We start from the raw sequence: 16,566 nt of genomic DNA, 5'->3' as shown, positions 1-16,566 counted from the left end.
TAAAGCGCAGAGGTTGGGCTAACAGTGGGAGGCGAGTCGTTCAGCGGTTTATAACTTGTCCAGGAAGTTGTCGAGTGCCGGCATGCCCTCCTTCAGGCCCTTGCGTTTGCGTGTCTCGGCGACGATCTGGAAAGGCTTGGTTGCGGCGTCTTTGGGGTCGCCGGGCAGAATCTGCCAGTGGTCGAACACACACTGAGGGAACGCCTGACCGCCGGTGTTGGAGCGCAGGTCAGCTGTGAAACCTGCACACAGACAGAGGACATCAGCAAAGAAACAAGTTTTTATTTGAATAAAATGGGACTTAAATGAGTCGTTAAATTTGTCAATAAGTGCATTTTGGTAAAAATCGACTTCTAATACAATGCATTTTATTTTATTAGAAAAAAGCAATGAAGAAAGCAGCAGTCGAAGAGGAATGGGAACGGTTACTCACCGAAAGACTCGTTGACGGGAAGGAAGGCCTTAACGATAAACATGGGCGTTCCCATGACCTGTGACTCCTCGAACACGTGGCCTCGTTTCCTGTTCAACACGCCGTAGATGCCGCCGACCACCTGCTCTGGGCACTGTGTGTGTGAGAGAGAGATGCGGGTGAGAAACACTCAAACATATTGTGTAAACATAAGTATATGCTAGTATCATATCTCGAGTTCAGTATTTGTGTTGAATCGTGATTTTGCATCATGACACCACTAATTATAATTTAATATTCAAAATGTATGTCCAGGAACAGTTGTCCTTCAAGACAACACTGTAGATCTGACTGTGTTCATGTCTGTGGAGGTCTCAGATATTAGTGGTTGGGGTTATCCATCACTTCATCAGAGTGGTGCATGATTTCTCATCATAGACCAGCCAGGACATGAGCCAGGGTTCCCACACCTCCATTAACTTCAAATTCAAGGACTTTCCCGGTCCAAAACCCTCAAATTAAAGGACTTGAGGGGACACATTTCAAGTGAGAGCAAGTTTACATCAGTCTAGTTTTGCAATGTTTCACGGCTGTCTGCGAAACGTTGAGGTACCATTGTAGTAGTTTCATGCGTCATGGCAACGTACAATAAGTACCTCATGCGGGAAACACAACGTAACGCGTAAATGCGAGTAACTAACGTAAATCAAGCATGCATGCTAGCTAGTGTGCATAGGCCATGAAGTGTTGGCACATAACATTAGCAGACCGGAGGAAATATGGATTTTTTTCCAGAAAACTTCAAATTCAAGCACTTTCGAGGACCTGTATCCATGCATGTTTATTAAAAAAAAAAAAAAAAAAATCCAGGGCCTGAGATCGTTCGCCAGCTTTGTGGAACGGTATGCGATGCGTTAATGTACGACCAAATCCGGAAAAAAAAATGCTAACTTCCGCTGTTGTACCACATGTTTGACACGTACGTTACACGTCACATGCTATCCTGACGTTGTGTCTTTACGGGATGTGTGTGAATGCACTCACAGATTCCAGACAATCACTGGCAGAGTGAATGAACCAAAATCAAACGATCCTGGGACACTTCCGGAATCTCAGTGTGAAAGGTATGGAAGCTTGTTTCCGCCACAGAATAAAACGTTTTAAAAGATAATTGCAACTTTCTCACAACTGCGAGTTTACATCTCGCAATTGTGTACTATAAAGTCAAAATTGCGTGAAATAGTCACAATTGCGTGTTATAAAGTCAGAATTGCATGAAATAGTTGCAATTGCATCTTATAAAGTCAGAATTCTTACTTCTCGCAATTGTAACTTTATAATACGCAATTAGCATATATAAAATACGCAATTAGCAGATATAAAGTCAGAATTGCGTGTTATAAAGTCAGAATTGTGAGATATAAACTATTGAGGTTAAAAAAAAAAGTCAGTCTTTTTTTTCCTTAGAATTGGACTTTATATCTCACAATTGTGAGAAAAGATGTCAGAATTGCGAGATATAAACTTGCAATTATGTGTTATAAAGTCAGAATTGCGTGATATAAAGTCGCAATTGCGAGAAAAAAAAGTCAGAATTGCGAGATTTAAACTCGCAATTGTGAGATAAAAAGTCGCAATTATATTTTAAAATGTTTTATTCTGTGGCGGAAACAAGCTTCCATAGAAAGGTCCTTATGTTTATTTCCACAAACTTTCCATGGCCTTGAATTTTTCTCAGTTTCACAAACTTTCAAGGATTTCAGGACCCGTGGGAACCCTGATACACAGAACCGTTAGATGAAGCTCATACAGCTCATGACTCTTGCAGGTGAATCTCCTCACCTGAATCTCCACCAGGTAGACGGGCTCCATGAGTCTGGGCTCGGCTGTGATCTGGCAGGCGTACAGAACCCTGCGGGCCGTGGGGATGATCTGGCCACCGCCGCGATGGATGGCATCCGTGTGCAGAGTCACGTCGTGGATGTCGAAGCGGACGGCACGCATGTTCTCCTCGCACAGCACACCCTGAGGAGAGAGAAACGAGACCGTGAGCATGCGTCCTCACTCGCAACACTTCAATATCTCAGCAAATAAAGCTGAACATCAGGAGCAAGAAAGTAAAAGGACAGGGAGGAAACAAGTCTTCAAATATTAGCATTAATATTTATTAAAATCATAACTCGGGGTGTAATGATATATCATTATAGTCACAATATAAAAATGCGATGATGATTCGTGATTGACTAATTTTATGCAAGGCTCAGATTTCGGTCTTTTCAAAGACATTAAATCATGTTTAATACAAATCTTCTGAAGAGACACGAAGGCTTAAGATGAACAGATTTACAACGCGCGTACTGTAGATAACATGCACGCTCAAATGCTGAAGTGACATGCAAAAACATCAAGAATGAGAATGCTAAATTTTTGGATGAGTAACCCTTTAGAGTTCGGGAATGCCTTCTTGCACTTAAAACTGATTGATTGCATTGATCATCTGAGGACGACGCACTGGAACGGCCCTCAAAATAAAAGCGCAAACATAATTTATATCACCATATCACATTTAGTTTTAGAAGTATGATTATTCAAAGCATTTTAGATGGTTTATTCTTATATGTATAGTGCATTACTGGGAGAGTTTGAGCAAGAGATCCAACAAATCCAAAACAAACAAAAAAAAGGTTAGAGTTTGACATACTACAATAAAATACTAGATATAAATGTATAATACAGTGGGGGGATATTTGTTGTTCCTGATAGTATTAAAAACTTTATGTTGGCTAAGAAATATTGCGATAGTATATCATGAGTTCAGTCTCACGATTTGTATCAAATTGTTGCTCATCTATCGTGACGTGACACCCCTAATTATAATAAAATATAAACCTGAGAGATTTCAGTCTCTCCATTTAAAGTCCATTAAGAGTGTCAAAGGCATCGTAAAATAATCAGGTCTAATCCAAATCTTCTGAGAGTGAGACACAAAGGCTTTAATATATTATTGAAGGCTACAAATATTGCGATTATTATATCGTGAGTTCAGTATTTGTGTTGAATCGTGACGAATGTAATCATGACACCCCTAATTATAATAACATTTTCAAAATGAATGTCCAGGAACAATTGTCCTTCAACACAACCCTGTAGATCTGACTGTGTTCATGTCTGTGGAGGTCTCAGATATTAGTGGTAGGGGTTATCCATCACTTCATCAGAGTGGTGCATGATTTCTCATCATAGACCAGACCAGACATCAACACAACCGGTATTAACACAAACCAGGGCTGCACGATACTGAAGAAAAATGCAATATGCGATAACTCATTAAATAAGGTGATATTCGATACGATAATGCTTAAAGTATGTAAAATAAACTTAATTATCTTTAAAATATATTTAATTACATAACCTACTAATGCGTCGTGACCCATATTGCAAGCCATTGCGATATGCATATTGTGATTTATAAATTTGCGATATTTCGATATATTGTGCAGCCCATTTCATTCTGAGCGTCTCTCACCTCTTTAGTGGCCCACTGGAACCCGGCCACAACGCTGTCCTTGATCTCGTTCAGGTACTGCACTCCCTTGGTCACGTCCACCAGGACATTGGGTCCGGTTCCGTCGGGTCCGAAGCACCAGATCTTACGGGCCTCTGTGACCTCCCACTCGTATTTGTCGGCCAGATAACGGGCGCGGGTCTTGAGCTCCTGACGGGACGACACCTCACCCTTGTCGATGTCTTCGGCGAGACCGTCTGGGAACGGCCTGGCCTTCATGTAGAGACGGTTGTGTTTGTTGGGGGACTTGGACAAGCACATCTGGTCTGATTCTGCACTGACCGTCTCCCTGTATGACACAACGGGGTCCGATTTCTGTTGGAGAACGAGATCGACGGGTCATAGGTTACATCAGGTTAGTTGCAGTTCAATTTACTGCTAAATCAGCTTCACAGACTGATTGGAATACCACAGATACAAAACACACTAAAAGTTTTTCTGGGTCCATCTTACAAAACAAGTTAACATCACTAAAGAAACTAGTTAGTTAAAGTGCCCATATTATGCACATGTACAAGTTCATAATTTAATTTGTTGGGGTCTGCTAGAATACACTTTTTATAACCTGTATAGCCTATTGCTGCAGCACTGCCTGAAACACTGTTTTAGGGTACGCTTAAAACGGACAAGTTTTTGCTTTAAGTTCTCCACTTTTAACCAGATGGTGCAATTTTCTCAGGTTTGGCCAATAAAGCAAATACTCGTTTTATTCTGCATATTTTAGAGCGAATTATTCAGCTATAATTTTGTGTGGGTGTGTTGCTATGGATGTCAAGAGTGTGGTTTGTATGAGTGTAATATGTGTGTGTAATATTGGAGAGAAAAACTACAGCAAATCACAAATCCAGCCACTGTGTCCCAGTGAGTTTTGCTGCCATCTAATGCGGAAAATCTGGTACTGCACCCAAACAAAATCTTACTGAAAGCTCATTTTTTCACATTTCAACTTGTTTAGATTTATGGCTTTGATTTTCTAGCAGTTTTAGAGTTCATGTTTCATAAAATATATATTTGATTTGAAACAGTTAAATCATTTTCATAAACTTTTTTTTTTTCTCTTCTTCACTTCAATAATCTGTCAAGGGTCTTAAAAATGTGAAGTTTAGGAGCACAGACTTAGGTTTGGTCTCATTTTAATGAGTTTTGACACCGACATTTATGTCCTCTATGGATGACCCATCTGTAACTTTTTTTAAAGTGACACACCAGGATTAAAGACAGTTGTTCATGCACAAACCTTAAGTGGAATGCAAGCGTGGTCCTCCTCCAGATCTTTAAGGCAGATTTCCAGGTGAAGTTCTCCAGCGCCAGCGATGATGTGCTCTCCAGACTCCTCAATGATGCACTGCACCATGGGGTCGGACTTGGCCAGACGTTTGAGTCCCTCTACTAGTTTGGGCAGGTCAGCAGGATTCTTGGCCTCCACCGCCACTCGCACCACAGGGCTGACGCTGAACTTCATCACACGCATGTTGTGGGCCTGCTCGAAGGTCGAGATGGTCCCGGTCTTCACCAAAAACTGGTCCACACCAACCAGACCCACGATGTTACCGCATGGCACGTCTTCAATGGGCTCAACGTAACGACCCATCATCAAAATGGTCCTGGAATTGACATTCAGGGTCAGAAAGGAGGTACTTTTTTTATTTTTTTATTATACCTGGTTTAAATTTTGGCAATGAATATACGGCTGAAATAAATATTTTTAATGCATTATATACAGCTCTGTTTGAGTTTGATTTAACTTTTTCAGTTAACAAAACACTAGGGCTGGGCAACTATTAATCACATCCAAAATTAAAGTGTGTTTACATGTGTGTGTACTGTGTATAATAATTTCGTATATACATATACACATGCATGTATAAATGTAAGAAATATTTATATAAAATATTTATATAGAATATAAATTATGCATACAGTATATAGATGCAAATATTTCTTACATATATACACGCACATTTATATATACAAAATTATTATACACAGTACACGTATATTACGCACACTTTTATGTTGGATGCGATTAATCTTTGTCCAGCCCTACTAAAAACGTAACATTATTTCAGTGCATCAGTAGTGTTAATGCATCTGGAGCGCTACACACCTCTGGATGGGTTTTATGTAAAGGTCCTCCTTTTTCCCAGGGGTGAAGTTTGGTCCCATGATTCGCACTTTCAGCCCAGTGGACACGACACCGGAGAACACACGGCCGAAAGCGTAGAAACGGCCCTTATCGGTGGTCGGCACCATTTTTGAGATGTACATCATGAGGGGAGCCTTCGGGTCGCAGTTCTTAACACCTGTGACGAGAACAACCAAATCAGACATGCAAGAGAGTCAAACGCTAACCGTGCATTAAAACTATTTTAATGCATAACACAGAAGCAAAGAACCACCCGACATGGTGCATGCACACTATAGCTCTGGATTCTCCCACTTATACCATTTACAAGCATTGACAAGTTAAAGATGTTAATGTTTGTAGCACAATATTTGACCGGAATTACGTTTTTTCATCAGTTACGGATCATTTTCCCAGCTTTAGATCAGACACTGATAAAGTAGTGCAAGATATTTGAACAAATAGCATTGATTATTGAGAGAGAGATGAGTGAAGTGATCAACCCTGCACACCGCAGAGAAACGTATAAACCGACTGTCGTACCCATGGCAGCTTCATCATCTCCAGGTCCTTCGTAGAGCAGCTCGCAGCGGTACCTCTGGGCCGTGACGGGAGAGGGCAGGTGGATGGTGATCATCTGAAGCAGAGCCTCTCCGGCGGGCAGCCAGCGGCGCATCACGGCCTTCAGCAGAGGCTTGCCTTCCTTCTCCTTATCCTCGGCATCCAGCTTGATGTCCAGCTTCTCGATCAGCTTGGCGGTGTCCTCCTTCTTGAAGTTCATGATGGCATCGAACACCTGGAGATTGAGGAAGTGAGGTATGATCACCAGAGTATCGAAGACAGATTCGAGGCTTCGGTTGGCAATAGGGCTGAACGATTAATTGCATTTGCGATAGGGTTGGGTACCGTTCACATTTCAACCGGTATCTGAAATTCGGTGCCGGTACCCAACTGTACCTTTTTCGGTACTTTAGGAATGTTTAACTCAATAACTAAAGAACACCTGGAGATTGAGGAAGTGAGGTATGATCACCAGAGTATTGAAAACAGATTTGAGGCTTGTTCGTAGGGTTGGGTACCGAACTTGGTACTTTTAATGGCACTGACTTTTACATAAAATCTAAACGGCCAAATAAACACAGAAATATTTCAAAACGCCAAGTCGAGTATTCCCGTAAACACAGTAGATGTAAGTACTATGTACATTGTGTGCCAATTGGAGCAAAAAGCACAGGTTCTATTTAGTTATTTTTATTTAGGCTGTTATTGTATATGTTAATGTTCTCTTATGTTCAACAACATAAAGCTTTAAAATTATTCACTTTAAGGGGTCTAAAATCGAAAAGAGACAATTTTTGTTGCTCCTGCACTTTATTATACTTAAATGTCCTTTGTTTTGTTTTTTTTTTTTGTTTTTTTTTGTACTTGAGTGCAATAGATTTTGGTTGAAACAATGAGAATCGTGTAAGAGAATCGTGATCTCAATTCCCATGGAGAAAAATCGTGATTCACATTTTAGCAAGAATCGTGCAGCCCTAGTTGTACAGTAGAATTCAGATATCTTAATTTAATACTAATAATAATAAATTTATTTTAAGGAATAAATCACACTTTCAACTATGTTGTAATTTTATCAGTATAAAGCTCAGTTGTGCCGCATGTTTGAAAAAAAAAAATGGAGAAAAAAAAAAAAAAAAGTTTAATTTCATATAAAAGATCAATTAAATTAATGTTTTACGTCTTCATTGGATTACTAGAAAATTCACAACCGAATTTGTGGGAAACAGAATATTTCAGATAATTTTTTTTATTTTTTTATTTATTACTAAAATGGTTGTTTTTATTAATATTCAAGCATCAGACATTGGCAGACAGAGACCAAGGAAGCTCTGGCATAATGTCAATAACACTTCTACAAGTTACTTAGTTTCTTTACAATTATTGAGGTAAACATGCCTAAAGTACCGTTGGGTAAAGTGAACCGATTAAAATGTGAACGGTCTCCAATCCTACTTGTTCGGCTGGCAAACAGATTTATACCTTGAAGATTGGGTCCAGGATGAGCTGGGCGAAGGTGCGGGGCAGTTTCTTTCCTTCAGGGTTGGTGGCGGACTTGCTGAATTTACCATTGGCCGGGTCAAAGTACCTGGAAGAGAAGCAGAGGATGAGTAACATGTAACCGCTGAATTTAATAAGCACGAGTAATGTATAAGTTCAAATTTTTGGGTTCACAAGTTTTTTCAGCAAGATGCATTAATCAGATGATGGGTAAAGCCTGCTTAATGTTACAAAAGATTAAATTTTTTAAAATCTTTTGAACTTTCCATTCATCAAAATACTGAAAAAAATGAAATATTTTCATAATTGATAAAATGTGTCTTGAGCAGCAGATCAGCATATCATACAAACCTGATGAAGGATCATGTGACAGTGTAGACTGCAGTAATGATGCTGTACATTCAGCTTTGATCACAAGAATAAATTACAGTTTACTATATATTCACATAGTAAACTTGAAATTGCAATAATATTTCATAATATTGATTTGATTTTTAAATCAAATGAACAGCATTGCTGAGCATTCGAGAACTTTTGACGATTATTCAATTCACATGAATGAATAAAATGATATTTGTGGTTTATTTCGTTGTGTTATCCTGGTGAGTCTCACCTGTCACCCCAGAGTTTCTTCATCATGTCCTCCACTTTCTTACAGCGCTCAGCCGGGCTCAGCTGACCTTCACCTTTAGCAGCAAACTTGGCCACGTACATCTCAGCAAACTGCTTCAGAGTGAAGGCCCAGCCGTGCAGACCGGAACCAAAACCCACGGTACCGATCACTGGATCAATCTGAGAGAAAGCAGAATAAACACGGATCAGAAATCAGCCTAACTACATCACTGCTCTAACATTGGCTATTGCTATTAAAAATCATGGTAACACTTCACAATAAGGTTCATTAGTTAACATGAACAACACTTCTACAGCATCAATTAATCTTAGTTCATATTTATTTCAGCATTTACTAACACGTTACTGAAATCAAAGATTGTATTTGTTAACATTAGTTAATTCGATTCACGTTTATTTGTATAGCACTTTTAACAATACACATTTCAAAGCAGCTTTACAGAAAGTGCATGAGTCCACATTACAATTGACCCGTCGCAGGGAGTTTGATTGACAGGCGATCTGACCAATCATAATCTGCCATTTTTGTCCGACAAAGCGGTCAGGAGAGTTAGACTAACGTTGGTGGATTTAAACTTGAAAAACGGTAACATTCCTTCTTATGTTCATTCATGTTTATTTGATGCTATAAGTGAACTAGAAGGACGAGATCGGTTCACGAGCAGCTTTAACTGAGCGATCTGAGAGACATTTAAGAGCCACAAAACGGTATTTATTGCTTAAATTGCTTTTTTTTTTAAATGACCAACTTTTAAAGGGGGGGTGAATTGCTGTTTCATGCATACTGAGTTTTTTACACTGTTAAAGAGTTGGATTCCCATGCTAAACATGGACAAAGTTTCAAAAGTTAAGTTGTACGTTTGAAGGAGTATTTTTGTTCCAAAAATACTCCTTCCGGTTTGTCACAAGTTTCGGAAAGTTTTTTTCGAGTATGGCTCTGTCTTACGTAAGATAGAGCGGAATTTCCTTATATGGGTCCTAAGGGCACTTCTCCGCGGGCGCGCGCGCACTCGTAGACCAGAGAGAGAAGAGAGCGAAAGCAGTACGTTACCTCAAAGCGCTCTGCTCGGCTTTTAGGGAAGTCAATGTCACCAAAGAAGTGGGTTTTTGGTTGCCAGGGCAAGACAACCCTGCACAGATTCCCAAAGAACCCAGCGTTAAGGGAATAGTGGATGGAGTTTGTTTTTTCGAAGCATCAACGGAGGTTGTGCACGACTCTTTGTTCCCTGCATTTCGACGATGATTGTTTTATAAACAAAGCCCAGATCGACTTATTTGCAGATCGTCTAATGCTTAAGGATCGAGCAGTCACGGTGAGTAAACTACTTCAAATGTCTCTGTGTGTTGTTAACGTTACTAGCTCGGCGCGTTAGCACAGCTTTAGCACACCGCCCACACGGCCCGCCCCCAGCCGCTCGGTTTTTTCCGGAAAGACTCGGTACAGCCAATCTTTAACTTATAAATATAATAAAACTAAAGACGTTTTGGAAATATGAAGGATGCAATACTACTCTATAGGTACTCAAGATTAACAGGAGATTGAGTGAAAATGAGCATTTCACCCCCCCTTTAAGGTGAGAGACTTTGTTTCATATCAAGAGTAACCTGGTCTGTCCTGTCTCAGTGTGTTGTCAGTGTCCTCTCTACTCTGCGATGTGTTTCACTGTGTGAGAAACATGTGTAGTGTGTGAGCGGCATGGCTTGTCGGACATAGCAACAGTAACTAAAGGGGGCGGGTCTTTGCGAACAGTCAATTTAGAGTGATCTGTTATCAGAGGTGACTGTTTAAGTTATGATAATCAAAAATCACAGTTAGCAAAAAATTTCAACAATGTAATCATTTAATGCAGAAACAATGAGCTCTTTGAAGTAATGAATACTTGTTTGTTAAATGATTATGAAATTTTGAAAATATAGCATATTTGCGTCATACCTGCAAAAATGCACCATGAACTAACATGAACAATGTATTTCTCATTGTTAGTTAATACATTAATGTAAACTAATGAACCTTATTGTAAAGTGTTACCAGTATCCCTACAGGATCAGCGCAGGTCTCAGATATTGGGTTAGTAGTGGTTCGTCAGCTCATCAGAGTGGTGCATGATTTCTCCTCATAGACCATTTCAGCATGTTAAAGGTTAAGTGAACGAGTGCCTGTTCTCACCATGATGTTTCCCATAGGTCCATTCTCGTCCTCTCCGTACGTGGAGATGATCACGTTCACGTTCTCCACGATACGCTGGAAGGTTTGGTAAAGCTCTTCAGGCTCCAGCTGCAGCTCCAGCAGGGCCCGGTCCATCTTGTTCATCATCAGCACGGGCTTGATGCGCTCGGCGATGGCCTGTCTCAGCACCGTCTCGGTCTGCACGCACACACCTGGGCACAAAGCACACTCAGCATCCTGTAGATTCAGCAACCGGCACATTTTAAACCCTATGAAGGCCATAACTAGGGCTGCACGATATTGAAGAAAAATGCGATAACTCATTAAATAATGCGATACGATAATGCTTAAGGCGAGACACGGAAGGCAAAAACATCGTTTTTTTTTTTACTGGTCAATTTTTAGATTTTTGGGTATTAGTCTTCAATAACATGTCTTCTTTCAGACTTGTGGTGAAAAAAAGTCTGAAATACACATTTAGGTCTTTATTTTACTACACTTTGTCTGTTTGCGTCTGTAGATTTCTCATAAATTCAACAAAAGTTGGCTTTCTAAATCACACACACCGTTAGAAAGCTCTCTCTCTCCTGTACAATGCTGTCGGATCCAAATATGGTCATTTCCTTTTTATCAGCAACCAATCGTGAAAGAGAAAGGGCTGAATGCGCAATCTCATTGGCTGATATAAATCTTTAAAGCCCGTTTTCTCAAACTGACTTTTCTCTCATTCTCCAAGTCTGAAATCTCCACTTCAGTAGCACATATATACACCAAACCTTCCAGTCTTGTACCTAGTTATATTATGAAGATTTGTAGAGGGATTTGTAAATATATTATTCCTAGCCTGATTTATATAACATTTTATTCCAAAAAACATGGCAACTAATTTTAAGGCTATTGACAGTATATTCTTGATTTGCAGGATAACAAAAGTAGATATCCATAAATCCCTCTGTAATTCCCCCATCCCCCATCCCCATCTAATATGTGAACACAATGAAAAAATAATTTTGAACCTGGCTTTATCCAATACTCAGATTTCGTTTTTTAAAATATGCAAATTAGCACATTTAATTAGATATGGCCTAATTTGCATAATTAAACATTAAATTACAGAAAACTTGTAATACATTTTTTTTTCTCATCTTAATGTAGGTAATCAACTGGGAAAGTTTCATGGTGATATCTGCTAGTTAAGTTTTACCCTATTCACCTGTAGTGTCTCGCCTTAAAACATCAAATTCAAGTCCTTCAAGCACTTAAACCACCTTGTACGATCCCTTGTATGAAATCAGTTCTTTTTAAGACCGAATTTGGTGATTTATTCCGTGCTACACATCAATGACAGTATGATGCACAGTAAACATAGTAAAACACTTACCAGAGACGCAGTCCACCACAACCAGAGCTCCGTCTGTGACACGCAGAGCGGCCGTGACCTCCGAGGAGAAGTCCACGTGGCCGGGAGAGTCGATCAGGTTGATGAGGAAACCCAGCCCATCCTTGCACTGCTTGATGAAGGCCATGTCATTCTCGTTCAGCTCGTAGTACAAGGAGATGGCGCTGTTGAAGAGGCACAACAGAAGAGGACTCAACAACACGCTCTTCGTACATCATCAGTATTAGACACGCAACTTTGCTTTAGTTTCTGTTCTAGTGAGCATGTCAGACAATTGGTTTGGGTTATGCTAAACCCTATTCGCACTGATTAGTATTATCTGGGGACCTCGTGTGATTTAGAAATCAATGAATGTCATGTGGCGCATTCGCACGGGGTCAGCGAAGCCTGTGATTTTACACTGACTTATCTCCTGGATATGATGTCAATTATAGGTCTAGCTGTATGATATATCATAAACAGCATGTGGTGAGGAACATTCCTCTGTTATACATGTCCTCCATCTCCATCTAATCATTCTTTTTGTTTTCATGCTTCTAATGATTTTCAGCTTTCTTTCTCAGCAAATTGTATAGTTGTATCGTATGGTGTATAGCAATATAACCCAGCACCCAAAATACCATCAAAACACTCCAACGCAGCCTTTATTCTTCATGAACGATGGATATAAAGGTGCACAGGAATCAAAAACCTTAAATATATACGACCCCGTCAAATCATAGAGATGCCGATTCGCACGGCACTAATATCATCACAGGACCTCGTGTTCGGCGAAATATGGAAGGTCATTTACGGGGGAATTTTTACTTTACAAATCACAGAGATGCCGATTCACACGGGATTAAGATCACAGACGACCTCCGCAATTATTACTAATGACTAGAGGTCACCAGGTAATGCTAATCCCGTGCGAACAGGGCTTTAGTCATAACAGGGTGTAGCACAAATATTTGATTTTATTCCAGAGTGGAAAATAAACGTATGACTCAATACCATAAAGCACTGACACGGCAGGTAAACAGCACTTTGCCCTCGTGCACATCACAACCACTCCCTGCATCATATCATTTACGTCATAACATGGATAAGTTTGTTTATTTGATTGAATTTTGATTACAGAGAAGCAACATTAAAATTCCCTGATAATTCCAGGTTTAGTTATGCATGCTAATGTTTCTATGCATTTAATTGCATTTTATTTACAGGCTTGCAATATTAAAATTCCCAGTTATGCATGAAAATGTTTCTATGTATTTCATTTACAGGCTTGAAATGTTAAAATTTCCTGATATTTCCAGGTTTAGATATGCATGCTAATGTTTCTATGCATTTAATATCATGCAGTTTTAATATCGCAACGCAGTTTCCAGGCGCCTTACGTGGACTTGATGGTGATGCAGCGCTCCTGCTCGTCTTTGCGTGTGTCAGTGAAGCGGGTCTCTCCGGCGCGGGCGGAAGCGATGATCCCAGCCTTGGACACCAGAGAGTCGGTCAGTGTGGATTTCCCGTGGTCTACGTGCGCAATCACGGACATGTTACGGATGTTGGACTTCTTGTCCATGATGGCACGGATCTGGTCGACTGTGAAGTTCACCTGGAAGAGAGCAGCGAGATATTATATATAAACTTGTGACCCTTCTCACATCCTTTACCCTGAGGAGTACGTGGTTCTGCCTTCAGGGAGACGTTACTTAGTGCCCAAATGTCGACCGGTTTGACAACTCTTGTGCCTGCCTCCATTAGAATCTTGAATGGCAAAGACAAAGGCATATGAGTGTCTCTGGTTATCACTTATTATCTAACACAGGGGTGATATTTATTGATTTATATTATAATTCTTATTTACTGTTGGTTATTTATTGCTGGTCTTATGGTTTATGCAGCCGTTATTTGTGTAAATGTGATTGATTTATTTTTTGTGTGATTTGGAAGTGCAGAATACACTAGGCCCAAGACAAATGTTATACATGAATTTTGAATACCCGTTCTTGTCTTAGGAAAACTTTGATTAACTTTTTTGATCCACTTCAAATGTTTATATTTATGCATTTGGCAGATGCTTTTATCCAAAGCGACTTACACTGCATTTCAAGGTACACATTTACATTATCAGTTCTTGCTTTCCCTGGGAATCGAACCCAGGAAGCGCCAACGCTCTGTCAGTATGTTGTCTCATATATATATTTATAACAATTATTCATGTGATGATACAACACATTAGAAGTTTGCTTATAATGCATTATGAATACCCGTATGATGCATTATAAATGCAGGCTTTATCTAGTGTTATAATGCATACTCTTAAAAGTTATAACCACAAATGGGTAAGTATTATAATGTATTGTAACTGTTGTTATGATTATTTACCAGATGATACAACATATTATAATGTTGTCATAAGGCATTATGCATGTAATTTAATTAATAACACAAACTTATAATGCATTATAAATACAGGCTTTATAGAAAGTGTTAACCATGTTGTTGTTGTTGTCTTTATAGTCACATATAGCAGATTAGAGCTGGATGATAATATAGTTTACATTTATGATTCAAGCTATCAAGATTTTTTTTTTTTATATATATATATATATATATATATATGTGTGTGTATGAGAGAGAGAGAGAACGCATACGATGCAAATGGTGCTATCCACATATAAACATCAAATGTGTCATGTTCAATATCCAGTGTCACGTGCTTTTAGCAGAGCCTGTCAAAAGTACAATAAACTGGCAGTAACGCGTTTATGGGTTGTTTAGCATTACTTTGCCGCGGTGTGACATTAAACACAATGGCGAATAAAGAACCTCCATAAATATTAATCGCTTTGCGCCCTTTCTCCCGGAAGCCGTTGCGCAAACAATAGGCGGCCATGTGCGTGATGATGATGTGGCCACGCTGATAACCGCACATGCGGGACACGCACTGGTTACGTCACTGGTCACATGTGACTGCGGAGTGCCGGTGCGCGTGCGGCCAGCCTGAACACTCCCGACACCTGCCGTTACACCGACCGGCAAAGTGAATAAAACCACACACAGACCCTCACAAACAGGCGGAAAATGTAATAACTAGGAGTAGAAATACAATATGAAGATACAGAATTACAAAAATGGCTACCAAAAAGGATATATATATTAGATTTTCCTCACACACGATTTTTTTTTCACAATACGTGGCATCGTGAGCTAACAGGCTAGCCCGGCCCGGTCTGACGGAACCGGGAAAACCAAACTAAACGACTCAAATGTAACAATAAGGCTCTGGATTGAGTCATTACGCTGAGAATGTAATAAACTACTTATAACACATTTACAAAACAACGACAAATAATTTACAAAGTGTTTTAAGAAATGAGTCATGCCGCAAAACAGCCGCTGCCATTTTGTTTTGAGGAAAACTAGCCGGCCTTTTCCCTTAAACATCGGACCGAAAATCCCGTTATACACAAAAATGATTAATCTAACATCTGAATCCGCTCTCCGCACAGCGGTATCTGGTCAAGCAATATGTGTGATACGCACCATTTTGGCAGATGGTTCTGGATTCACTCGGCACTGATATTGGAACAGAGAGCACGCTGCCTTCCGCTGGTGGGGACAGGCAGGGAGAAGAACGCGTCACGCTCAGCGCGCGCTTATATTCAGATGACGCGTTCATCCTAGCGTCATGACGCAGAGACAACGCGGACATTTATAGCTCCTCCTAGCGTCAGACACAGGAGCAAAATCCAATGTGCATTTACCAGTCATATGGCATGGCTGAAATAAATCATACAAATTATTAAATGCCACATCCATATATAAAAGCTTAAATATGACGCTAGTTGTACAATATTTCAGTAAATAAATAAATAAATGCCACATCCATATATAAAAGCTTAAATATGACGCTAGTTGTACAATATTTAAGTAAATAAATAAATAAATGCCACAACCATTAAAATTTAAATGTTTAAATATGACGCTAGTAGTTGTAAAATATTTACGTAAATAAATAAATAAATGCCACATCCATATATAAAAGCTTAAATATGACGCTAGTTGTACAATATTTAAGTAAATAAATAAATAAATGCCACATCCATATTTAAATGTTTAAATATGACGCTAGTTGTACAATATTTAAGTAAATAAATAAATAAATGCCACATCCATATTTAAATGTTTAAATATGACGCTAGTTGTACAATATTTAAGTAAA

The 16,566-nt window shown here is 39.5% G+C and overlaps 1 protein-coding gene across 1 annotated transcript; it reads right to left on the bottom strand.

The window, feature by feature from the left end:
• Nucleotides 1–39: 39 nt before the first annotated feature.
• Nucleotides 40–16,019, bottom strand: eef2b (eukaryotic translation elongation factor 2b). The gene is made up of 13 exons (XM_079876912.1): nt 15,888–16,019; nt 13,739–13,953; nt 12,342–12,523; nt 10,961–11,172; nt 8,774–8,952; nt 8,143–8,248; nt 6,646–6,898; nt 6,085–6,280; nt 5,215–5,581; nt 3,939–4,292; nt 2,255–2,437; nt 434–566; nt 40–242 (listed from the first exon to the last, which is right to left on the bottom strand). Exons 1-13 carry the CDS (start codon nt 15,888–15,890, stop codon nt 49–51), a joined length of 2,577 nt encoding a protein of 858 aa, XP_079733038.1. The 5' UTR covers nt 15,891–16,019; the 3' UTR covers nt 40–48.
• Nucleotides 16,020–16,566: the final 547 nt, after the last annotated feature.

The sequence above is a fragment of the Squalius cephalus genome (assembly GCF_949319135.1).
Source record: "Squalius cephalus genome assembly, chromosome: 7".
Lineage (NCBI taxonomy): Eukaryota > Metazoa > Chordata > Actinopteri > Cypriniformes > Leuciscidae > Squalius > Squalius cephalus.
The sequence above is the reverse complement of the archived record's forward strand: the minus strand, read 5'-3'. Positions and strand labels throughout refer to the sequence as shown.

Coding starts and splice junctions, on each gene's coding strand:
- eef2b (XM_079876912.1), bottom strand. Junction 8,953..10,960: donor GACCTATGGGAAACATCATG/GTGAGAACAGGC, acceptor GCTTTCTCTCAG/ATTGATCCAGTGATCGGTAC. Junction 4,293..5,214: donor ACGCTTGCATTCCACTTAAG/GTTTGTGCATGA, acceptor GTTCTCCAACAG/AAATCGGACCCCGTTGTGTC.